The following is a 26,308-nucleotide window of genomic DNA, read 5'->3' as shown; positions in this document are numbered from 1 at the left end:
TCCTTTTTCAGAGTACTGTAATTTTCAATGTATAGATCTTTTACTTCTTTTGTTAGATTGACTCCTAAATATTTAATTTTGGGGGACGCTATTGGGAAGGGTGTGGCTTCCCTAATTTCTCTCTTAGTGAGTTTGTTGTTTGTGTAGAGGAATGCTACTGAGTGCTGACTTTATATCCAGCTTCTGGTAATTAAACCTAAAAGTCTTTTTTGCAGAGTTTTGGGAGTCTTCTATGTACAGTATCATGTCATCTATGAATAATGATAATTTAACTTCTTCTTTTCCCATCCTTTTTCCTCTTATTTCTCTTTCTTGTCTGATTGCTCTGGCTAATGTTTCCAGAGCTATAAGAGTGGTGAGAGTGGACATACTTGTCTTGTACCTGATTTTTGAGTTAAATGTGTTTCTTATATATAGCATATTGTTGGATTTTGTTTCTTGATCCATTCTGCCAGTCTGTTTCTTTTGATTGGTGAATTGAGGTTATTTACATTGATGGCTATAGCTGGTTTTCCTGCTGTTGGTTCCCTACTTTTTTCCCGTTTAATTGCTTGCCTTACCTGATGATTTCTTTTTGTTGTTCTTGGAATTCTGCTTATTTTTTTCTCTATCTAGAATATCTTTCAGTACTCTTTGTAGGATTGGTTTGATGGCCATGAATTTCTTCAGTTGTTCTTTGTCATGGAAGTATCTTATTTCTCCACTAATTTTGAAGGGTAGTTTTGCAGGGCACATCAGTTTGGATTGGAAGTTGCTTTCTTTCAGGACTTGGAAGACTTTACTCCAAGCTCTTCTTGGCTTGAGGGTTTGTGTTGAGAAGTCTGCCATGATTCTGATGGGGTTTCCTTTATAAGTGATCTGTTTCTTTTCTGTAACAGCTTTTAATATTCTGTTCTAGTGCTGAATTTCTGGAATCTTGATTACTATATGTCTGGGTATAGGTTTTTTGGTCACGGCTAATTGGAGTTCTGTATGTCTCACTTATGTGTGTATGTCAGCTTCTGGTCTCATGTTTGGAAAAGTTTCTTCTATTACTTCTGCAAATAGTCTTTATGTCATTTGTGTTGACTCCTGTTTTTTCGTTGACACCTATCCATCTTATATTGTTTTTCTTTGTATCATCTTGCAGCTGTTGAATTGTTATTTCTTGATTCCTTGTTATGTTTAAGAGATCTTTCATGATTGCTAGCCATGATCCTGTCTTCAAGGTCTGAAAGTCTTTCTTCAGTTTTGTTCAAGTGGTTTTGCCAGCTGTCAATGGAATTTCTAATTTCCTGTATATCTGTCTGAATCCATTTCATGCATTCTATTTCTTTCCTATATTGTTTGTTCACAGTTCCCATTCTTTTCCTATCATCATCTCTCTTTTTTTATCTATCTCTACTCTAGATTTGTTGAGCAATTCCTTTATGAATGTTGACATTTCTTTTTTTATGTGAGACATTATTTCTGATCTGATTTCCTCTATCACTTCATGGATTTGTTTCTTTACTTTGGTTGCTATCATTTCAGAAATTTCAAGAATATGTCTTCCATTTTCCTCTGTCTTGTCTTCTTGACTTATTTTGCATAGGCTAGAGGTCTGAGATTGCATTTTGTTTGTGTCTTGTCATTTTCTATTTCAAAAACTTTTATTTTGTTTTGTGTTGATCCTTGTAAGTTTTGATACTAGGCAGCTGTATCTCTAGTATCAAATCCTCTCTAGGAGAAGTCTGTTCCTCAGGGATGTCTTCTGTGTAGAAGGTTCTTGGCTTGTGTCTGTTCCAAGATCCTGACTTCCAAGTTAATTGTTTGTTTGGCTCAGTCACCAGTTCTTTGATGCTGGGCTATGGTGAGATTATTACTCCTTCCCAATGTTGTTACGGAAGAGAGAACAACTGAATACAACGGATATGACATCCTAGCTAAAGTAGTATAATTGGCGATAGCAATAGCATCAAGTAGAGTTTAGAAACTGACAGTCTGTGGTAGCTATTCATTTTATATCTTAAACTCTAGGAGCAAAATCTGCTATTATATAACAGAACTGATTGTAAACTGGGAGCTTTTGTTTCCCTTTGGTGGAGTGGTTTTTACCCTGTGGTGAGGAAATGTAGGAAAGATAGTGCACAACACAAAGACAACTGAAAATAAAGTAGAAGAAAGGCTGGAGGACAAAGGATGATCACATAAACTTTGGGAAACTAGAGGAGAGGGCAGAAGAGAAAGAATGAGGGAGTAAATCAGGGGTTATCTGAAATTGGTCTCTGGATTTGGGGGATGGGGTTAGTTTTCTGTGGCTGGAGTTCTCCCCAGCCACTTAAGAAAGAGAAAGAGAAGAAAAAGAAAAAGGAAAAAAAAAAAAAGAGAGAACAGGAGCTGCTCCACCTGCCTGCTTCTCTTCCATGTGTCTTTGTTCTCAAGCACAATGTTGGCTCACCTAACTTACTACCAGTTGGCTTATGTTGTTATTGTTGCTTTGGACATTTCATGCCAGTATTTCTACCTGTCCATCCTGTGTGCCCTAGTTGGAACCCTACTATGTCACTGGTGTTCTCTCTGTTTCCTGGATCTTCCAGAGTGGTTCACCTCAATCCTGGCAACAGCAAGGGGAGGGACTGTTCTTTGGGCCTTCAGACACAGTTCACCTGGGTGCCATTGCCTTGGAGCTGGTGATGGGAGGGGCTGCCCTAATGCCATTCACCTGGGTCGTGCGGTGGCAGTTCTTGTGCATTACTGCAAGCTCCAGTTCTATCCTGTGTATGTTCTCTTTTCATTAATACTCTCCAACCCTTTTCTGGGATCCGAGCCTAAATGTGGTACTTCCTTGAGTCAGTCTACAGGATGCTTCTACTGCAGCTCCCGGGCCCAGTCACACCTCAGGCTCAGACACTAGACGCCTCCTCCAAACAATTATTTCTTTAGGCCCTAGCCAAAATTCTTAGTTTTGTGGCTCATTCCAATATCATAGGGATTTATGTCTCTTTCCTCCTGGTTTCTTTCTTCTAACTCCAGTTTTCCAAGGGCCTTTGTCTAAAGCCCTCTTTCCCAAAGTGGACACAAGATATCAGATGTGCTCATAAACAGTCTCGGATGAATGGTACTGCCTAATGAAGGTTGTACTGCCAGCTATACCACATCAGTACCTCATAAAAAAATGAAGCTGACAAAAGATCCCATATTTAGGAGTATTTGAAGTTAAGGGTCATCTCTTTCTGTACCTCCCCTATTAAATTCTGGGGAATGATGTAATTACTCTAAAAGGAAAAATTCCTTATTCCACAACAGACAGTCCTCCCTAGAGCTGGCATCGAGTCAGAGATGGTGTTTGTAGCCAACAAGAACAGCAGTATTTTTTTGCTATAGCATATGTCTTCCCTGCAAAAGGGGAGGAAAAAGGACAAACCAGTATGTGCTGAGCATGTGTCTGACACTGCATTAAGCGCTCCACACATCTTACCTATCTTAGTGATGTTCCAAGCAGTGGCTTTAGCCCTATTTCATAGATAGGCTCAGAGAAGTCAAGTGCTAAGGAATTTGATTCAGTTGATAGATTGAAAAGAAGGAAAAAACAGTTTCATACTCCCACAGTCAAAAGAGAAGAGAGGAAAATATCTGCCTGCCTTCTGCTTCTCTTTTAGCCTTTTCCCACTCGGTACTGTCTGTGGGCATGAGTGTAGTCTCTTCCTTCTGTACTTGGTAGTTGCTACTGAGAATCACAGATCAAATCTGTGCCTTTGCGTATGGTTCATGTTTTCTGTCTTCCCAAAGAGGTGCAAAATGATAGATGGGGTGGGGGGGAATCAAGCCACTGGGTGAGGGGGTTCTGTGTGCTGGAGGGTATCCCAATTGTCTCAGTCGCTTTCTCATTGCTGGGGCACAGTGCCTGACACCCACAGCTTAAAGGAAGAGTGGTTTATTCTGGCACACTTCTTAGTAGTTCCAGTCCATAATCTGCTGGCTCCAAGGAAGAACAGCGTGAAGGAAAAGCTGCTGTCATGGCAGCCAGGAAGCAGAGAGTCAAGGGAGGAGCATGGAAGGGAGATGCACCTTCCAGGTCCTGCCCATAGTGACGCATTATCTCTGACCAGACCATGCCTCCCAACAGCAAGCCAGCCATAGTGCCTCCCTAACCAGATCACTTTCCAAACACATGAGGCCTTAAGGGGCATATGTATGTATGTGTGTATGTATGTGAGACAGGGGCTGACCTTGCTCTCACTATGCAGCCCAGAGTGGCCTAGAATCCACCGTGATCCTCTTGTCTCAGCGCCCTGAGTTCTGAGATGACAGGTGTGCGCCACTACACCCTGCTCTGGGGGCCATTTTAGATCTAACCCATATACCAGTTCTCCTGGAAGGTCTGAGATAATCCAAGATATTTCTTACCAGAGATATAACTTGAGAAATCCTGACAAAAGGAGAGGAGGGGTTGTCCCTGCAGGAGAGGTATTCCAAACATACATAACTACTGAGTGATCACCTGACATCTAGACAGTTAGAAAGTAGGACTTGGGAAAAACAGAGAAATAAAACAAGGCTTTCAGTTCCTTACATTTATCCAGGGCCAGACCATGTGGCTGACAACACTAGTGCCATCAAATGCTCCCCACACAAAAATTCAGCGAAATTCCCCTGTTTAAGAAATTTTGCAATTGCTGCAAATAGGATCTCCGTCTTTTGTAGTGAATTCATCTAAGTCTGAGAGTTCTGCAGTGAGGGAAATCTCTTGATTGGGTTGAACCAGGTCTTTCCAGAATTACTTGGCCAGACAACAACTTGGAGTTTGGTAATTCCTACTCATGCCCCTTGGAAAGCAGCTGTCCCCGGCAGAGGTCACCGGGCAGGAGCACCGGCGGAGTTCTCAGAGGGAAGTGGACCCAAGAGCTGGTTTTCACCCTGGGATCCCTAGGGAGGTGGGTGCTCAGTAGGACAGAGAACAGAACAGAAGGAGAAAACACAGAGAGGCTGCTCCAGAGGGGAAGTCTGGCCCTGCCTGAGAAACCCCCAAGGAACAGTGAAGGGAGATGCTGGCCAGTGGGTGTGGTAGAGGCCCCCAAGCTATTACCCAGCCTCTCCAGAAAGGCCTCTCATTGACACTCGGGGAAAGCCTTTCTTCCAGGAGAGCATTTGTCCCTAACTCCTTCCCCCAGAGAGTTCTGTGTGTCAGAGAACTGGGGGGCACAGACTCAGTCAGTTCACTCGGACACCAGCCCTTGAAACGGCTCCTTCCTCCTTCTGAGAGGAGAGCTGGGAACTGCTGAGGGGCGGCCACCCACCAGGACGAGAGCCCAGGGCCCATGCTATGCTGCTTCTTCACACTGGGCCCCGGTTTCCTCACTTGCAAATGTTTGGTTAGACTGGCGATCTGGCTTTTTCTGGCTCTTTGTCAGTTCTAATATCAGGATTCTAATTTCCTGGACATTTGTTCACTACCTGTGACATTTGAATAAGTAATGCTGCCTGTCCTGGTCCTGTAAAGGACTTACACAAGGGTGCCTTTGAGCCCTAAATGAGGACTGCAGAGATCACTGAAGGAGATCAAGACACCATTGTCAAAGTAGAAGGTGGTATTTTCCACTTTGGTCCCGGCACCCATGGGTCATGGAGACCTGTAGGATTGTACGCATAGCCCCCTCCCCCTCTGTTTTTCTTGATACTCTCCAATGTTTGTCTCCTGTGAGCTGGTGTTTTTTCTGCCTCTCTGCTCCCTGGTCACTTGTCCGCCATGGTTGGGGTGCTGGCCTTCCACATTCTCCTAGGTGGCCAGGAGTTGAGCTAATGTTGAAGATTAGCAGGCTTAAAATGATTTCAGACTTATCTTAATTTGGACTGTGATTGGACTGCAATATACAACTGGGCTGTTTGTGGAAAGGGCCTCTTGCCAATAGTATTCAAGTATGTGAGTCACAGATGAAGCTTCCTTATCTAAGAACAAACTGTTTCAGAGTACTCTTAGGAACATCAGTTACATCCAGCGGGATAGTCACAATAGAAGCAGAGGGCAACCTCGCTTCAGCTGGTCGATGTACAAGCACTTCGTGCCTCTAAAGGAAGACCTGTCAGTTGACACTTTAGCCTTGCTAGGATGCTGCAGTGTGGGAGAAGAACCAATTCCTTAGTTTGCAACCTTACCTTTGAGGCCGGGACACTGAGTTTTGAGAACTGCACAGCACGAGAGTAGAAATGACCTCACCAGTGTCTCACGGCACAGGCTTTTCCTGTATATTAAAGCTGAGAATTGATTAATTGGAGGCTCTGGGGCACAAAAGGTATTGCTTATTAATTTAAAAGAATCAGTTTGTATAGGAGAAGGATAAACCAGGAAGAGCTTACATTTTGGTTATGCATCAGCTCTTTAGAATGTCCACCCTAGGTGCTTTCCTGCAGGAAGCCTTGCCTCTCTTCTCTGAGATTAATACTGCTGTCCCTGTACACAAACAAACTTCCCCTTCCTCCACCCAGACTTTTTCAAACATTTTTCTCATTTCAGGCTGCTCTTTTTCTGGTTAGAATAGGATGTTCTTTCGTTTCGATCAGATAATCTGGCTCTGACCTTTCTGAGTGTACAGTTAGTTTGCTAAAAAAAATAACATGATGATAATGAAAATAAATAGTTAGAATTAACTGGGAATTTACCCCATGAGCTAAGTGCTTTATTTACATTATCTAATTTAACTCTCCCAACAACTGGAGCAGTTACTGTTATCACCATCATCCTCATTATCCTCCTTGTCTTCCCTTTTAAAATAAATGCAGAGTCCTAGGCTTAGTCTGATGAAACTTTCTGAGGCTACAGTCTGTCTGTAGGTCAGTCCTTTTCTGCAAGAAGACACCTTCAAAACTCCCTAGGGCAATTTAAATAGCCACCTTTCAGCTGGGTGTAGTGGTGCATATCTATAATACCAGCACTCAGGAGGCTGAGGCAGGAGGATTGATGTGAGTTTGAGGCCAGCCTGCACTACAAGGCGAGACCCTGGCTCAAAAAAAAGCAACCAGCCAACCAACTCAAAACAAAAACCGAAAGTCCCACCGCTCTGTTTAGAAGCATGGGCTGAGTGCCTGAGGAATGGGGTTTTCCTCCTTCACTTCTGCACTCTGAGATCCTGCTGGAGTCTCTGTGACTTCATTTGCTGCCTGCTCCCCTGTAGCACATCTGGGGCAGGTATGCTGCTGCTTTGGACCCCAGGCCTCAGAGGGATAAGACAGCAGTTCCTCATTCCCCTTCAGTTTCATGGAATTTGGGAGGAGCTCCCAGGCTGAGGACTTTGTGATCCCGGGCCTGTTCCTTGCAGGGTAGATGGGGAAATTGCTGAGGGCCCTGGGGAGAAAGGAGCTGTGTTTGGGCCTGTGGGCCTGGCTGGGGGCTGGGGGCTGGGAGCAGTGCTCATGTGCCTGCAGGGATACAATGGGCCCACTCAGGGGCAAAGTGGCCCCTGGGACCCACTGATCCCAGAGGTCAGATTATATCCCCTGAAACAAAGCTCTGGACTTGGCCTTTTCCTTACGAATTTAGTTCTGTCCCCAGTAACCTTCGCTGGGACTCTGCGCATGCCCCACTGGAGGAGGCTTCACAGGGGTGAGTTCTCTGTAGTCTGTCTGACCACAGTGCCTGGCAGCGTCAGCACAGCCGGGGGCAGAGGCACAGCTGTGGGTGCTGGCTCAGGGCACAAGCCCTGTGCAGAAAGAGGCCTGCCTTGACCGTGGAAGCCAAGGACCCCAGGAGTGAGTCAGCATGGCCGCCCGGACCCTGGGCCGAGTCCCCAGAGGTGATTATTGGCCAGTGAGGAGAAAGTAGCCAGCCAGGTTTCATTAACATGCTGTCCCTGCCTGGGACTTGTCTAGGAAATATGCCCTGCAGGGCCAAGGGAACCTGAAGGGGTCAGCTCCAAGTTTCCAGTGTGTTTCCCACCCAGGCCTTCAGAGATTGCTGAAGGGCTCTGGCCTGTGAGGAGCCACACGGTCAGGTGTTTCAGACACAGCCAAGAGCAGACATCCTTGGTCGCCACAGCCACTCTATCTGGCCTTCGCCACCTGTGTGGCACCGGACTGGCTCTCCAGATCTTGCAGGCTGACCACTGCTACCAAACACCGTAATTTCCCCCAAGATAGGTTGTTTACCATAAGCTGACCCTCAGTTTCATGTGTGGAGGGCGGTCAGAGAACTCTTACAGTAATGTGCCTGGCTGCTAACTGGCTGGACCAAGATTAAATCCTGGTCTGTCTGGATTTCTTTCCAGTTCACAATTAGGCCTCCTTAGAAAGTAGCACAACCCAACCCGAGTTATTGATCTTGATGAGTAGCCGTGGCTGTGGGGTAGCACGTGTTGCCAGGGAGTATCAGCTATGACCATGAGATGAAGTGGGAGTAGAAAGTGGTTCTGGGGGCAAAGCACTGAGTACAGCCTCCTTGCAGAAACTGTAGAGGTGAGGGGCTCATTTTGACAGCAGTCGTCCTTTGAGTAGGCTGGAGCGATGCCGTCTGCTCTTTGCCTGATTTCTGTGGATAGGCTTGTGCTGAAACAATTTGTCTTGGGGGAAATTTTGGAGTTCAGTACCTAAGCAAGAGCAGAAACTTTTCTGTAGCTTTTCTACCTTAGTGGTAACTTCTGGGTCTCACCTAGCCTGTCTGATTGCTCTTTTCACGGGCTCTTCCTGTACCTCCCTGCTCCACTGGTATGCAATTACTGTCTAATCTCAATTTCAATATGTCCTTGGTCCCAAGAGGCATGCTTTTCTTCCCCACACTTTAATATCTGTGCAGTTGGCGCGCATCTTGTCATTGAGATCTACGTTTAATGTGATGCAGCTGTGTAAATGGATGTTGCATTTTTGGAATTGATGCAGACCAAGAATTGAGGAAACAGGAGTGCCTTTATGCAACCCATCCATCACCTACAGTAAAATGTCAGGTGTTAATGCTCTGTGCTGGGAATGCAGAAATAGCTATTATGCGGTCCTGGAGGTCTAAAGCAGGGAGATGGACTAGCCAGATCCGTAGCTCAAGCGCACTGTGATCGGGGTTCTGAATTCGGGAAAGGATCAGAGGAAGGAGGGGGTTGGGCTGGGACAGAGAAGGTGGACGATAAGGGAGGCTGGGTTGTGCAGGGGTTGGGAGAGTGTTGGGAACAGGTTAGAGAGTAGTGTCCCAGACAAACTGAATAGCAGCTGGAGCAAATAGATTCAGTCACGAGAAACTAGAGTGTGTTTGGGAGCATCAAAGGGTTCATTGTGGCCAGAGTGCAGGGCCTACATAGAGCCTGGGTGTAAAATGACACTGCAGGAATGGGAGCTGAGATCTTGACCTTGAGTGCCATGCAAATTAGTTTAGTCTCTATCTGAAGTCCAAAGGTGAATCATTGAAGGGTTTTGAAGCAAAGGGATCTGCCTGACTGTGTGTTTAGGAAAACCACAGAGAAAACAATGGGAAGAGGGCAGTGGGGTGGGGTGGGAGGAGGTGGGCAAAACGACAGCTATGAAAGAGAAAAGAAGAGTCACCGTGAAGGACGTAAAAAACCTTGTTTTCACTGACAGTTCTCAGGCCGATGGACTTGATTCCAGAAGTTTGAATTCGTAGCTTTATGCAGTCCATCCATCACCTACAGTAAAATGTCAGGTGTTAATGCTGTGTGCTGGGAATGTAGAAATAGCTGTTATGCAGTCCTGGAGGTCTAAAGCAGGGAGATGGACTAGCCAGATCTGTAGCTCGAGCGCACTGTGATCGGGAGAGTGTTGGGTGAGCTTGCCTTAACCTTAGGACGGGTGCTCTTGTTTCAGGAGAGCCATGTGGTCAGTAGACAGGCTGATCCATGAATGAATGCCTGGAGATGCTTGAACAACAAAAACTTACTGCTTACCTCTGCTTGTTAAAGAAGTGTCATATTAACCCATTTGGTGACATTCCAAGTTGTACTTGCCAAATTAGTTCACTGTTCAGAATCTTTTACAATTGGATGAGAGTTCCAGCAATGGGAGACCCACACACAGAGGAAAAGCACAGTTGGTGTATCTCAGCATGATACAAGATACTAAGTTTTTGGAGTCAAAGAAAGCAGATAAATTGTGGTTGTTTGTGTGAGTCATACAGCAAACATTGATGCTGGTGGCCAACTGGTCGACCTATGAGAGCCATTCTGGAGCAAGAGGTGGGGTGAGAGGTGGGAAGAGCTCTTCCACTTGTGAGCAATGCTAGAAAAGCTGTGAGAGGTGACTCTTGATATGGTGATTCAAGACTTACGGTTCTCTTCCTTTCCCACTTCTCTGAACAGGTGCAGTGCCACACCTACACAGGGTACTGCTGGTGTGTCACCCCGGATGGGAAGCCTATCAGCGGGTCTTCTGTGCAGAACAAAACTCCTGTATGTTCAGGTACCGTAGGGAGGGGCGGGAAGCACAAAGGGGGTTGGAGAGAGACTCCTTGGTTGGTCTCCTGTGTCTCGTGGGGGAACCTTTGAAAGGTTGGTGGTGGCTGTGAAGTCTTTCCCAGTCAGGGAGGACTCCGCTGTAACACGCCTGCTCCGTAGTCAGCTAGGTGAGGAGGGTCAGTGTATACCTATATATATATGTTTATCCTTTGGAGTTGAGATTTCTGGTTCAATGCTGTTTTCCTAAGCATTGACTGAAAGCCCTAGAGCTGGGATGGCATTTAAACTTGTAGCTATGCTGATTGATTGCTGTTGAAGTCTTATTGGAATGGACACTGAGAATGCATGGGATTTCCACATCAGTGATCAAATAGTGATGCCTGTCACATGTGCAGGAGAGGACAGTGGTGGCTTCTACCATAGAAGTGCTTCCCTTGAACAATATAAAGTAGAATCATGGAAAGTCTCTCTAGTGGTGGCCCTTAAATCTGGCTAATCCTCAGAAGTACCTGGGGAATTAAAAAGAACCCAGATGTTAAGGCTTCTCCTTATACATTCTGATTCTGTAGGTTCAGAGTGAGACCTGCAGTCCTTATTTTTGTGAAGCTTCCCCCTGTTGTTCTGAAACTACTGCTTGATGGTGATCTTTTGGGTTAGTCCATAGAAAAAATTAAGTCATTACGATTCCCAACTTTATAAGCATCGAGGAATTCTGTTGTTAGGTCAATTTCATGGGATTGTGGATTATGGATTTACGTAAGCCCCATGCTGTCCATTTCTATTCATGGGTAAGGAACTTGTGAGTCACTCTTAAATTCACCATGTAGTTCAGCCCTCATTCCAAAAAAGCCTGTCTTATCTATCAGCTGCTTTATGTTCCCTCTGTCTGTGTATAGGTGGTTTTATTATTTTTAATTTTATGTGCAAAAAGTATAAAAAATTATGCTGAAACCTATGGGAAATTCCAAAGGGTAGCAGTCTTACTATCTTAAATTTTTTTCTACAAAATTGATTCACTTTTCTAGTAGCCCTACTATACAAAGGCAAAAGTAAGTGGAAAGGGCAGAAAGAATGTATGTTAGGAAACCAAAATTTATGTACTAGAAGGGAAGTTTACTTTATTTGTGGTTTATATGGAAACTGGAAACCTTGATTGGGGTTGAGATGGGCAGAGGCAGAAATTAGTCTTCTTTGCAAATGACCTGGAAAGTTTCATTTAAAGCAAACGAAGGCACTAGAAACAGCCGTAGAGGGCAATATGACAGAATTTGCACAAAGCTAGTATTTGGAGAAGAGAATGACATTGATTAGGAAAACATAGATTCTCTCTTGTCTTTTGCTGGTGGGACCTCCATGGATGCCGGTCTGTGACGTGTGGTGATGCCCTGCATGTGTGGAATTGAGCTTCATGGCGAAGACAGGTGTCATGGGGCTAGGCCTAGAGGATGGGTGCATGTAGCGTCCTAGTATATGCAGGGCAAATGTTTGGATAAACACATGTGCTACCCCCGCTTAGGAACAGGCTGGGTCTCTAAAATTGTTTCCATGCCTCAGACTATTTTGGCCCATTCAGTACAATTGGGCCAACAATTTTCTACTTAATGCAGATGGAAAATCACCGATTTCCTGCCCTAACCAGCAAGGGACGTCAATCATTGCATTTGCAGTAAGAAGGGTCTCTTTTCAGTTGGCTCTGCTGACTCAATATGGCCCAGACATGGAGTTGATGAGAAGTGGGGGCATGGGTGTGGATTCAAGGGGCAGGTATTGCAATGTGGAGTTACGTGGATGTGAAACTTCATATAAATCTAGTCAAGACTAATGCCAGGGAACCCTGAAATTGTAGTTCATCTTAAAACAGTGCTGGGTTATCAGTGACACCGATGTTAAACAAAGCCCACTCACGATGCATGTGTGCACTAACTGTGTATATCCCTAGATGTGGGATATGTATATGTCCACGTGCTCATAGCATCAGGCTTTGCCAGCTCTGTGAAAGAAACCCAACGCAGTGCACCTGAATGGCTGTGTTTTTGTTTCTCCTCTCACCTAAGGTTCAGTCACCGACAAGCCCTCGAGCCAGGTTAACTCAGGAAAGAAAGGTGAGTGGAGTTTTATGCTTTATCTAAATGTTTGCATCTCAAGCCGGTCCACGAAGGAGTTCTTAGACAAGATAGAAGGAGCCCAGGGTGAAAGCTGAAAGTGGCCTACAGAAAGTCTGCTCCACTCTCTCCCTGTTTCCTCCCAGGAGCGCTGGAGGTAAGGCTCATGTGGCGGTGGCTGTGAAATGCCCGGAACTTTCAAGGGGAGTGAATAAACTGACAGGGACCTTTATGTGAGCTCTGGGAATCTTGGCTTCCTAGGGAGTTCAGTTGATCAGCTACCAGCAGGGCCAGTGTTTGCTCAAAGAGGATGAGAAAACGGGTGTACATGTCTTTCCTTCGCTATCTTGTTTATAAACCTATAAAACCTATTTGGTTATCCCCCCTGCCACACACACACTGATTCTCCTTAGTTGTGTGTCCCAGCACATCTAGACTTCCCTCACTGAGGCTGGGCTGGCTTCATGGATGCATGACCTGTGTAGTTGCTTTCTTGAAATTCTAAGTCATTTTGTCTTGGGTCTGGGAGAACAGTGACACAATGCATGTACTCAGGAAGATACGTGTAGTACGGGTCTTGGTTGCTGAACTTGGTTGCTGAACTCACCACGGTTGCCCAGAGCTGTCGTGAGGATGCTAAACTGTTTCAACAGCATGCTTAAGGTTTTCATTTTTCCTTATCTGTGCAGTATACTAAATAGCACATTAGAAACCATCATGCCACATTCAGAAGAGACAGACTATGGAAGAAAGGGTAATGCTGTATATTTCAGTGCTTTTCATGTTACTTTTCCTGATTCTCGTACAGGGGGCCCTGCGTCTTCCTTTCACACTGGGCCCTGTGAGTTAGAAAGCTGGTATCTGTCTGACTGTGTGCAGTGGACCCGCTGGCATGAGGAGTAGCCTTGGGATATGCTGACCACAGTACCCAGTGTTAAGACAGTTTGAGGCCTAAAATTCATGGCTATACAGAGAGCTGGTAGTGACCTAGAAAGCAAGAATCTGTTTCCTTGCATGTGAGCACTGCAGAGCTCCTCTATAGCTAGACTGAAGGCTTCCCACTTGCATCTAGACCTCGAAGATGACATGCTCATGAGCTTCCACCCAGAGAGCTGGACCTGCTGAGACTCAGCAGGAGTTCACAGGCTTGTCCTCTACACGTACTTCCTGGGAGACCGAGGTCAGGCCCAGCCCCTGCCCCAAGTGCTTATGCCTTGGGGATGGGAAGAAGAGGCAAAGCCACCTGCCCTGAATTCAGGGGCTCCAGGAAGATGTGGAAGTGGCACATGATGCTCCCACCCCCTACTGGGAAACGCGGGCCCATGGACCAGTTACGCAGCTCCGTTTTTCCCGGGCAGGAGTGTGTAAGTGGTTAGAAGAAGGGTGTAAGCACCTGTCCAGGTCCTTTCCAGAGCCGGGGGGAGACGGCCCTGTGTGCAAGTGCTTCTTCCCAGGTGGAAGAGTCGGGAGAGAGGAGAAAAGTAAGTCTCAGGACCTGAAATCACCAGTGCTGCCAATGGTGTGTGTCTGCAGAGTTTGGAAATGGGAGATCGCTTCAGTTTCACGTGTTGCAGCTGACACCTTCAGGCTTATCCCCTGGTTTCCGGGCATGAGGTCCCAGAGGAAGAGGGCAACACAGCAGTTGTGCAAAACTACTATTCAGATTTTCCCCACCAAAGGAGCTGAGTGCGTAATGCTGAATAAAATATCGGGGCCAGGAAAGGCCATCTGTGGGATTCGCGTTCTTAAACTGGACAGAGACGTGTTCTCCAGGTTGACGTGGCTTTGCACGCTGTGGGTGATAGAGACAGACCCATGGCCCCTCAGGGCAAGCCAGCTGGAAGAGGACAGGTGGGCTGAGGATGACATTTACGGTAAATGACAGGAACAGCGCCTTTGGTTGCCTCTTAGTCTTGGGGTCTGCTGCAGAGGAGCCGTCTCCTCCAGGGCTCCTACAGGGAAACGGGTAGGATCCGAATTTCCCTCTTGGAGGGAAAGCTTGCTGCCCGCTCCTTGCTATTTGCTTCTTGCTCTTCATAGGTTCCCCCCACGCCATAGTTCCTGCAGAGGCTTCTTCTCTGGGGCAAATGTCAGGACAAGGGGTGTGTGTGTGTGTGTGTGTGTGTGTGTGTGTGTGTGTGTGTGTGTGTGTGTGCACTAGGACTACTAGCGCGCGCACTAGGACTACCCCCCCCTGGGGACTCGAATTCTGCTCTGTGGTCTCTCTTTCCCTCTACTTGGAGGATCAGATTAGGCACGGAATCATCTTCTCTTTGTGTATCATGGGCAGGACCAGGAGAAGCAGGTTCGGGCCACCTGTGGGAAAGGCCACCTGAAGTAACACCTGTCCAGGAAGCGCAGTTTGAATGGGGACAGGGTGCGAGAGAGAGGGCATTCGTAATATCCTGTGTCGACCTACCGAGGTTCCTCTTTCAGCTGCCACTTAAGAATGGAATGTGCTCTGCAGGGCAGCAGGTGGGAAGACACAAAGGCCCCTTGTCTGAGCTTGTGCCCACACGTGGCCGCCCCCAAAAGCATCTCCCTGGAGCAGGAGCTTACGGTCTCGGGCCTGCCACAAAACCGTGCTGGCCTGCCCCTGTGCAGGCTGAGGGTATGGCTGGAAAGGAGGCGAGGCTAAAGGTCTGCGGTGTGAGGTCGGGGGCTGCAGGGCCAGGAGAGGACCTAGACTTCTTTTTTTGTACCCTCCTGCCTTTTTGAATCTGCCCCACTGACAGGCCGGGGAGGGGTCTGTTCTCTTTGCCTGGAAGGAATGAAAAGCCGTATTGTATGACAACAGAGAGTCTGGTTGCCAGCCAGGAATTAGTCCTCCGAAGGCTCGGAGGAGAAAGGCAGAGTGCTAGGAGCCCGGGGAGGAGGCCCAGAGAGATAGCAGGAGGAAGGGGCAGGCAGGAGGGGGAGGCCGGGGCTCGGAGGCCTGGGTTGCTGCGGGCCGGGTCGCAGGTGTGGGGCCTGAGGGAAGGCCTGGGAAGGGAGGAGGCCTGTTATCTTCCCCAGGTGCACGTGCTGCGGCGGGGGAGGAGGGTCAGAACTTTAGACTGTTTACTTAATCCCTTGGAATGTCCTTTCCTCTCTCTACTCTTGGGCCTCTTGTGCTGAACGGACTCCTTTACAGGCACATGTGTGGTAATTAACACGTGCAGGGGAGCCCGGCCATGTGTTTGGGTTTCAGATATCCATTGATCTGGGGCAGTCCCATCCCCGCTCCCCTCCCCTTCTCCTGTGGTCCTGGAGGAGAGACCAGAAGGGAATGTGTGCGGGGCAGGGCACATGTGTGCTCCTCTGTGTTTCACGGATGGGATGGGGTGATATCTGAAGTCAGGAGGTGCCCAGACTGCCTGATTAGCTCTGAAAAAATGTTGTGAAAACAGTGGAAGGCTGTAGAAGGGGAGAGGTAGAGATTCTCTGGAGGTTTTCTCTAAGGTAGGACGCAGGAAAGTAGCTGGGCAGCAACCCGTGATGAGAGGTTATCAGTTTCCCCTGGGTGGCTTTGCCTGGCTGTGCCACGGCCCACGGGCTTTTCGGAAGTGCCTTTTTTTGGGGTCTCGATGCTAATGCTTATAGGTGAGCTTCAGGGGGTGGGCTTGGCCTTCCTTGCTTAGAAGATACCAGAGAGAAGTTCGGAGCTTCTGAAGGGTTACGGGTGAAGAATGATAAATACAGGAACATGGCGGAGCGCTCGGAAGATGGTTTCTGGCAGCTCTGGGAGCATCTTCCCTCTGAGGCAGAATTTCAGAGGCCCTCGGGCTGATGTGGTGACACATGGCAGGTGAAAGTTTAGGGTCACCAGGAGTTTTCTGCAATTTGCTTATTTCCCCGTAAGAGCGAAAGATAACAACATTAACAAACTCTGCTTACATTTTACTGTCTGGGTGTCTCTATTTATTAAGCCACTTTCAGAGAAGGGCAGAATTTCCCAAATCCAACCCTCTTTTAATGTGCAGAGACTTAAAAAAAAACAAAACAAAAAACCCACTGGCTGCTCCATGGTATGTGTTCCAAGTAAGGAGTGAGTCACATCCATTCCCCTGAGGTCCCTGTCTGCGTCTCTAATTTTAGAATCTCTCCCAGCATGGTCCTCAGGTTGTGCCAGCTTGGAGACCTTGTCCCGCAAGCAGCGGCTGAAGTGGCCCTGAGGCGTGTACTTTGGGCCGGGTGGTAGGGTCGGTGGATGGTGGGCACACCAGATGAAGGAGGCTGTGTGTCCTCCAGCCTGGCTCTCATGGGGAGCTTGCACACCTAAAGGAGGTGTGCCGCCGTGCTCGGATCCCGGCTGATGTGTGCCAGGCTGGCTGTTGAAGGACATTCCACATGTGGAACGTCACCCTTGCTCACAGGACTTTAACCTCTTCCCCCAGTTGCTTTTCTTTTTTTCCTCCTAACCCAGCACCCAGGGGTGGGAGCAGAGGAGGCCGGGCCCGTACTGATGATCTACCAGCCTGAGCTGGATTTGCCTGGAGTGGGCCTCCTGCTCTTCCTCATGGGGGAGCGTTCACTTCGATGCGTACCTGCTGAAACAGCTGTGCCCAGGCAGCCCCAGATCCACAGGAGGCTGCTCTTCGACTCCGTGTGCCCATTCCACTACTTTCTGGTGCCCTGAGCCACCGTGATGAAGCCCGGCACGTCTGTATACCAGCTTTGCAGAGATCACTTTAGAAGGGGTGTGTGTGAGTGGGCCTGAGCTCTCGGGCACACACCATGAACATGAGATGTCTCCCTCCTTCCCACAGCTAACTGTTCCTCGAGCTTGGCCCCCTCTCCGGTCCCCTGCCCTTGTCCTTGGCCCTTGTTCCAGATCTTTGCAGGACAGTTTATGTGTGAAGAGCACCTAGACTGAGAGTTAAATCCCCGCCATATTCCCACCTCTGGGGGTTGGAGAGGAAATGGGATTTAGGAGCCTGGAAAGGCCTTCTAGTCGTAGATTTATTGGAGTCGGTGGTGGTATTAGTAACCGTTTGTATTGTATACTTGAGTCTTCTATTCAATAAATATTTATACAGACTTACTAAGTGCCGTGCTTGTTATAGTGTCGGAGGATCCAGCGATGAGTAGAACCGATAGGGGTCCTGGCCTCGCCTTCTGGAGCTCACATCCGAATGGTTCTCAGCGTCTGTGATGGGGGCGGGTGTGAAGCCTTCCAGGGGAGCAGTAGTTTTCTGGATCCTTGGAAGTTGTCACCTTTTCAGGTACCTAGGAGAAGCATGGCCCATCAGAAATTCTCGTGCACTGTCATTGGTACCTTCACAGAGCTTCTGAAGTCCAGGTGAGAGGGCTCAGAGCTGGTCAGGCCGGAGGACATATGTTCATTTGCTCAGTGTTCCTTGCCGGAGTTCAGTTCCAGGTGTGGCACAGCGGCTTAGACAAAACCAGGGATGAGGACAGGTGGGTGCACAGGCCTTGCGGCCATGCTGAGCTTCGCCTCCTGGGCCAGGGCTTGAGGGCCCCGTGTAGCTCCTGTGTAAAAGCTGATGTCCTGCTGCATGGCTTCTGTGCCTGCAGAAGGAAAGATGTGAGAGTTGGGGCTGCTTATTTCTATGGAAAGGCAACAAAACTAGAATAGGCAAAATGCTTTCTAAAAAGAAAAATAAAATGTAGTATTGGTGAAGGAATAGACACAGAAGTCAGTGGAGAGCAGAGAACCTCGAAACAAACCCGGTAGACCAAGCATTTCAGTGCAGGAAGATGGTCCTTCCAGCTAACGGTTCTGTAACAGCTGAGCGTCTGGAGGCCAAACAAATAAAACCAATAAATAACCCCCTAAACCTTCAACCTGAACCTCACACCGTGTGCGAAAATTAAACTGCAAAGCTATTGCTTCTCTTAGGAGAAAATCTCTTCACAGAAAACCTGAGATTTTAAAACTTGAATTTAGTTGGGCGTGGTGGCGCACGCCTGTAATCCCAGCACTCTGGAGGCTGAGGCAGGAGGATTGTTGCGAGTTCAAGGCCAGCCTGGGCTACAAAGTGAGCTCAAGGTCAGCCTAAACTGCATAGCGAGACCCTGTCTCAAAAAGGCAAAACACAACAAAACAAAACTTGAACTTTAAAAGCTTGATCTACAAAAAATCCTGTTAAGGAAATGAAAAGAACTACAGACTGGAAGAAATATTTTTAAAAAATGTGTATGACATAGGACTCGTATTTAGAATATATGATGAACTGTAAACACTGCAAGGTTGGAAAACTGTTCACCTAAAAAATGGACAAAGCATGTGAACATACATTTCACAAAGGAGATATACACAGAGCAAATAAGCATACAAAAAGGGGTCCCACATCATTAGTCACAGGAAGTACAAATGAAGACCATGATAAGATACCGCTAATAGAATAGCTAACAAAAAAACTGTTTTCATACTAAATGTCAGTGAGGCTGCATAGAGACTGGATCTCTTATATGTGCCTGGTAGGATTATAACAAGGTACAGCCACATGGAAAATACTTTGGGAAGGTTCTTTTAAAAACTAAGCATACACTTAACCATGATCTAGCAGTTGTACTCCTCAACATTTATTTTAGAGAAAAACTTAACGTCCACGCAGAAAACCTGTACGTGAATGAATAGCAGCTTTATGTATGGTAGCCAAAATAGAAAACCCAAATGTCTTTCGGTGAATTACACACACTGTAGTATATCTGTACCATGGAAAAATAGCCATAAAAAGGAACAAACTATTGATATGTGCAGCAGCAACTTGGAGGTCTGCCAGGGGCATTATGCAGAATGGGAACAAAAAGCCAATTTCCAAAGGTCATATACTGCATGACTGCACTTGTGCAATATTCTAGACATAAGAGTGCAGAGCTGTGGAACAGATGAGTGGTACCGGCGTGAGAGGCAGAGTGGAGGGACGAAGGCGTGGCTACGAGGAGGCGGCACGTGCGAGCTTTCTGTGGAGAAGGGCTAGTTCTGTGTCGCCTGGGGTGGCGACGTGAAGCTACGTACAGATGGACAGGTGTCGAACTGCAGGCACAAACGAGTGCATTGCATATGAAATTGGTAGGTCCTGAATAACACCCGTGGAGGAGGCCAATATCAATTTGCTGATTCTGACTTTATACTGTCATTACGTTACCTATATAATTACAGCTGTTCTTTGCTATCCGTAGGGGATTGGTTCCAAAACAGCACCTCCCCCCCAGTAAATACCAAAGTCCACAGGTGTTTAAGTCCCTTACATACAATGACATGGTATTTACATATATGTATGTATATTGTTCCATACACTTTAAATCACCTCTAGATTACTTGTATAAACCTCACATAATGTGCATGCTATTAAGTAGTTGTGACACTGTTTCATTTTTTGCTTGTATTATTCTTAATATTATATTGCATTTTTATTTGTGATTTTTTTTTCCCCAAGTATTTTGATCCGGGGTTGGCTAACTCCTTAGATACAGACCCTTGGAAATGGAGGGCCAGCTGCGTAGGTTACCTGTATAATTACATATATGTGCTGCCGTCATGGGGAGGCTGTGTGACAGGTGTGCGGAGGCTTTCTGCACATCACCACCACCATCATCATTTTCAGAGTTGCAGCATTTATGGGAGTTGGTAAGTACAAGACAGTGCGAGGAAAACCGTACAAACACCGACTCGTTTCGTCCTCACAGTGGCCCTATCAAGTGGGCACTGCTAAATATTCTTCTCCTCCCTATCTAACAGATGAACAAACCTAAGCAGTACGGTAGGGTCACACAGCCTTTAAGAGCCGGGATTAAAACCCAGACAATCCAACTCTGGGACCACTCTCTGTATTATTTGGCAACCACCCTTAAAATCTAATCACTTTCAAATAAAAAATTTAAAAAACCAGCACCATCTTCTGAACGAACCTGGCCTTCAGTGGACTCAGCTACTGCTGGGCGCCTCCCCAGCCCTGTTCTGCCTCCGTTGCCAACCTCTTATTCGGAGAAATGCAGGACTTGAGCATGCAGGGACCTGCTTGCAAAACAGCCAGCCGTGAGTTTCTTTTCACTTTTGCAAGAGAGTGTGCAGTTGGTTAAACAGTAAGATGTGGACCTCTTGCTTTGGAAAGGACTTGAAATGCTCTTGCAGGTCGGCAGAGGGATAGCTCCATTTCTGGATCTTGTTGGTCAGAGGACAGGTATCCCGGGGAATGCTGAGGTTGGCTAGCATTCCGTTCTCCTGGTGTAATTCTGGCCAGGTTCTAGGGACTTTTGCAGACAGTGCAGTTGTCCCCCTAGGATGCCCACAGTAGTTATCTTGACCTCGACACTGGGCCAAATTCACATGCTGAAGGGGATGGTGACTTTGGCATAAATATGATTGCTTCGAAAACAAGAACCTTCTAGCCCTTCTACCAGGCTTAAGCTTATCTCTGTGTCTTTTTAAGATGGACAGTGAAAGCTTAAAAGAGTATGAAGGAGATTCACCAGTGGTGGGCATGGTTAGGAAGGGCCCAAGAATCAAGGGGGACCTGGGGTGGTTGAGGAACCTTCCAAATCTCAGGATGGGGGGTGGTGGATTCTTTTTTTCTCATTCCCTCCTCAGTCTCGAAGACCCCAAGAGATGCCATTAATACAGATTCCTCCTCTGGCCCCTTTGACACACTTGCTTTTGAAGGACCTGGAAGAGAAAGCTCTTTGTATGTGGTCAGAATAAACTCATTGTACACCCAAACAATTAACTCCTCAATGGACTTGCCAGTCCCTTGAAAGGGCCAGCCCTGCTTCCCTGGACCTCTTGGGCTCTATTCAGTCCCTTAAGCACACCAATGTTTTGGGGGTTTTGTTTTGTTTTGTTTGTTATTCTGAAAAGTCTTTCCTTGAGAATAGTCAGAGCGGATCAACATTGTCCTCAGCCGGGCATTTATCTCCCCTTGCCAGTGAATGTCAATCAGGAATCAAAAAGCCAAACAGAGCAGGCTTTGAATGGTGTCATGGGGGTCGAACTGACTTCCAGCTGTCTATGCGTGGGCCAGGCCTTCTCGCAGAGCAAGGAATTGTGCTGTCATACAAACCCATTCTCTACATAGGCTCCCAAAGCCCATGTGGGGGCTGGAACTTTGTGGAGGCTGCACCTGCAAGGACAAGGCCTGCTTGGGGGCTGGGGAACCTCGGAAGGCCACACGCTATGGCTGTGGGGCTGGGAAGTTTCCAAAGCTGCTCACAGCCTCTGGGGCCTTGAGCAAAGCACTTACTTGCGTTGAGACTCAATTCTCTCTTTAACTGCTTGGCACCTTCCGGCTCCCTGAATGGTGGTGGGAACAGATGAGGAAGGTTACCTTCCAGAAGCTGAGCATTGCAAAATATGGCAGTGCTGCTGTTACTGTTGATCTTGGCGTCATCCTTGAGAAATTCGCTCATGCCTTATTTGCATATGGTGATGTTTTCAAATCTACCTCTTTCTCCCTCCTCGTAAGAAAAATTATTAGTCTTTGAATTAGCTATTTTTCCCAGTGTTCTATCTTCTTCCCCTTAGTCTGGGAGAATATTATGGTGTTAAAAAGAAAGCCTTCCTGTTTGAGGTCCAAAAAAATGACCAAGAATAAACACTGGGCATCAGATCACTGTATACATATTTGTAAAGTAGATTCAGGTATACATGTTAAAATATATGGAAGAGTCTCTCTCTGAATGAAGGATTGGTTATATAATCCAGGTGTGCTGCCTGATGACTTAGCTCAGGCACCTTTGGCAATCTCTGTTGTTTTAAAGCTCAGTGGAGTATAATTTATATACCAAAAATTCATCATCTGTATATATACAGTTTAGTAAATTTTTAGAGTTGTACAAACAACAGTAGAGAACATTTCTATCACTCCAAAAAGATACAACAAGCCTATCTATAATTAAACCTCACTCCCACCTCCATCCCTAGGCAACCATAGATCTTTCTGTCTCTGTGGATTTATCTTTATTAGACATGCCATCTGATTGGAATCTGACCACACGTAGTATTTATATCTGCTGCCTACATTTAGAATAATGTTTTATGAGGTTCTTCATCTGTATTGTCACATGTATTAGTTACCCACTTTTTTTCATTGCTGACTGGTATTCAATCAGATGGATATATTGTAATTTATCTGTTCGACAGTTGGCAGACATTTAGATTATTTCAAATCTGAGACTATTATGAATAATGTTGCTATGAACATTTGTGTACATGTCTTTATGTGAACATATTTTTATTTATCTTCAGTAGGGTCCCAGGAGTGGAATTTTAGGGTTGAATGCAAACTTATGTTCAGTTTTTTTTTTTTTTTAAAAAACCTGCCAAATTCTTTCCCAAACTTGCTGCCCAAAATGTACATTCCCACTGGCAATGAATAAGGGTTCCAGTTTCTCCACATCCTTGCCAACACTTGGCATTATCTTTTTAAATTTTGGTCATGCTAGTGGGTGGTTGATGGTAGCTCCTGTGGTTTTAATTTGCACATTCCTAAAGACTAATGTTGAACATCTTTTTATGTGTTTATGAGCCACCCATGTATCTTCTTTGGTGACATGTCTACTAAGACTCTTATTTCAGTTTTAAATCAGTTATAAGGTTTTTCTAATTTAAAAACTTTGATAGTACCTTAATTTTATAAAACAAAATTTAAAAGTTGCCTAAGGTGGCTAGCACTCATGAAATTATATACCCCTCCTAGTAAGTCTTTACACAACATTTTTTACACATACATAGTGTTCTGAGGCTTGGCAGGCAGACTTTCTTCGTTTTTACAAGAGGATATTGCTACCCAGAGAAGTAAAGTAGGGATTCAGGTTAATTGACTTATTGGATGTAAAGTGGGAATCAGAATGTGATCCCACATTGGACCGAGAGGCCAAGGACATATTCAGAAAACTTATTCCTTTCCCAGAGCCTCATGTGGGGCCTGGTGCTGTTCCAGGGCTTGCCCGGAAGCAGAGCTGCTGTGGACCTTGGACCCAGACCTTGGGTTTATGTTTGGAAGAAGAGGTGTGCTTATTTGCTAGGTCAGGAGCCAGGTGTCCAGGTGCCCGGAGATGATGGTGAGAAGGTCCTGTTGGCTTTGGCTAGGCTTCCTGGCCTTTGGGCATGCTGGATTTCACAGGTGGCTCCTGGCACCAGGGCACTTTGTCTTTTCTCACTTTATAAAGATTTCCATGTAGGGCCTCCCTTGTAGCACAGCAGCTGTATCTCCTCACCCTTGGTGACCTTACCCTGCAGGAAGACTCATTCACTATCGTGGCTTTACACTCCGTGGGCTCCCGTGCCTGCATCTGGCAATGTGGAAGTCGTCCACCTGCAGAGGTGCGGGTCTTCTCCAGGAAACTGCTGGCCGGGGGTACAGACCTTTTTGCTGATGGGTAAACCAGAAAGGCAGTCCCAGACTTCCATCTGGATGACAAGACAAAGACACAGAATGTTTGTTTTCAGTTATCTTGCTCCAAAGAGAGTTACAGCTCTTGTAATATGGGAGGATTTTAGTGTCTGAGCACACCGTGCTGGGCTGTTTACACTGTGAATTCCACATCCGGCAAAAGCAACCAAATGTGCATTACAGCTGCCAAAAGCCTCCGTTCAGTGGCTCATTGAATTCAATGGAAAGAGGTGTTAATAGAGGCAGGGGAAGTGATGCTGTTTTTTAAAAAATGACATTGTGTGGCTCTGTTCTGTTTTTCCTCTCCTTCGGTGACTTCCAGCTCAAACTCACACAGCATGGCATCAAAAGATGCCTGTCTGGGATCCAGTTGGAGGCCAAGGAGGTATCCGGGATAGCTGCCCCACTCTTCCTGCTCCGCCGTGTTTCTTAGGATGATTATCCGATAGTTCAGGATCACTTTGACCCTTGTGAGAGTTGGGTCTTGGTGGCAGCACATGAAAATAACAGCAGGGTCAGGTGTCATGCGACGGACAGGTTGCTGGTCTCAGTATCCATCAAGTGTGTGTATGTGTGTGTGTCTCCATCAGTTTCGAATCCTAGGATTCCAAAAGGTAAGATGTTGACAAGAGAAAGAGATCAGAATTATACTCCCTCTCCTTTCTCCGATAAGATGCAGGGGAGTCAGGCAAAGCTGGAAGCTCCAACGGTTGGAGGGTTGTTCTTCCTCGCGATCTTACTGGCATTTCATAGACCATCTGAGAACTTGCATATTCCTTAAAGAGTTAAAGCCCAGAGAATGTACTGTTCCATTCTAAAAGACCTCCGGGGGTTGAGAAGGGAGGGATGTGTAATCATCAAACCGCCTGGAACAATAGTGCTTCCCCTTCCTCCTCCCACTGAAGGAGAAAACAAAGAAAAATCTCTAAACTATGTACCCTCAAGATGAGCAAAGATACCTGTTCTCAGAGAAAATGAAATTGTTTCTTGGGGAGGGGGGGTGTAAAAAAGAAACTTTTTACATATAAAGGACAAAAATATATATGTGGTGCATGAATAGATACAGTTTATATGTTACTAAAATTTCATTAGGGAAGTGATAGGGGAAAACTCTAAAAATGCTCCTTAGTTGGGCAATAATGGATAAAAGGCCCAGAAACACTTCTCTAAATTAAAAGTTTTAAGCCCTTGATGAAAGTGACTCTGAGTCCTGGAAGGTAGATAAGCAAAGTCTCCACTAGCTCCTGACCCGCTGAGTTTTGCTCTGCGGAAAGAGCTGCCTGCACTTCTGGAGTGAAGAGCTTTACGATTTTGCTGCCGGGACCTCCTTGCTCCCGTCATCAGTGTTAGAAATTTCAAAGCAAGAGTCGGGTGATTTCTGTGATTTTGTTTGCCCCACCTCCTACCGGGGATTGTGGTATGTGCTGTTTCACAGTTTAAGGTGTTCTAAGGGTACATGACTTTCTTTAGTGTGCTGCAGAGGGACAGTGATCCTTCCTGGAAAGCAGTGATGCCCAGGACTCTGTTTCTCTTAAGATTTTCAATCAGGGCCTCTGGAAAAATGTTCGGAGCTGGTGCCTTTCATAAGAGGACAGAAACCGAACTGAGGGCTGCTGCCCGCGTCTGAACATGCCTGGCCCAAGCTCAGGTGCTGGAGGAGGTTCCTCCTCCTAGCATTTGTGCTGCGGAGCCAGGCTGGACGGGGCATGGGGGTGCTCTCAGATGGATGGGGAGGTCTTCCCAAGCAGGAGGCCACCTCCTCTGGTGCGTCCCTTGGGGTGATGGGTACACACCTGGGTGTGTTTTACTCTTGTGTCTATCTCTGGTTCTCTTTTCCTCCTTTGGTCTCTTCTTCTTTTTCTTTTTCTTTGGTTTCTTTATGGGGACTTGGCCGGGCCATGTACAAACCCAAACCATTCAACAGTGCTGGAGAGTAGATAGTATTTACCTCAATAATGGTAGTCTCTTTTCGTTTCTTTTTAACCCTCAATTCAGATGATGGGTCGAAACCGACGCCCACGATGGAGACCCAGCCGGTGTTCGATGGGGACGGTAAGCCCTTGCGCTGCTCACCTCGCGCTCTCATTCTCTCGCGGGATTTTAGGCTCCGGAAAAGTCTTCCCTTCAGATGTTTGTTTAAACTTCATTATGATGATTCTCTTTTCTAACTTCACTTTTTCCTAATGTAAGCTGGATTCTCCTAATGTTTTCAAAAATGAATCCAGCTCAGGACCTGGTATGCTCTCTACTTCTGGAAACGACTTCGGTTCTCCCTAGGCTTCCTGCCTGTCCCGTGATGTCCAACAAAAACACAGTCTGGACAGACTTTCTGAGCTGTCAAGATGAGGGAATCATGGCTGAGAAAGCCAGGCCGGCAGTGTTCTTTCCATGCTTGCAAATGCCTGCTCCGTGCCTAGCATGGTGCAAGGCCCCTGGGTGAGGAGAGGGAGTGTATCACTGTCAGCCTTTGCTCTCAAGACAGCTGCAACTGCTATAGAGTTTTCTGGGCTATGGTCTCAATTTTTAT

General features: G+C 46.5%; 1 protein-coding gene and 1 long non-coding RNA gene across 4 annotated transcripts in view; one reads left to right on the top strand and one right to left on the bottom strand.

Annotated features, from left to right (window-relative positions):
• The window catches only part of Smoc1 (SPARC related modular calcium binding 1), a gene marked incomplete at its 5' end in the record, with an annotated part of 149,984 nt that overhangs the window by 87,286 nt on the left and 36,390 nt on the right, over nucleotides 1–26,308 (top strand). For 2 of the 3 annotated variants that reach the window (XM_013521999.1, XM_013521998.1), the window contains 3 exon segments: nucleotides 10,248–10,347; nucleotides 12,398–12,445; nucleotides 25,744–25,833. In XM_013521999.1, the coding sequence (XP_013377453.1) occupies nucleotides 10,248–10,347; nucleotides 12,398–12,445; nucleotides 25,744–25,833 (238 nt within the window). 3 annotated transcript variants of the gene reach the window in all.
• On the bottom strand, nucleotides 16,323–25,818 carry LOC106150166. Its single transcript, XR_001236813.1, has 2 exons — nucleotides 25,730–25,818; nucleotides 16,323–17,956 (listed from the first exon to the last, which is right to left on the bottom strand). It is a non-coding gene; the product is annotated as an uncharacterized LOC106150166 (long non-coding RNA).

The sequence above is a fragment of the Chinchilla lanigera genome, unplaced genomic scaffold, assembly GCF_000276665.1.
Source record: "Chinchilla lanigera isolate Chin_1 unplaced genomic scaffold, ChiLan1.0 scaffold00065, whole genome shotgun sequence".
In the NCBI taxonomy this organism is placed as follows: domain Eukaryota; kingdom Metazoa; phylum Chordata; class Mammalia; order Rodentia; family Chinchillidae; genus Chinchilla; species Chinchilla lanigera.
This window is presented reverse-complemented; position numbering and strand designations above follow the sequence as displayed.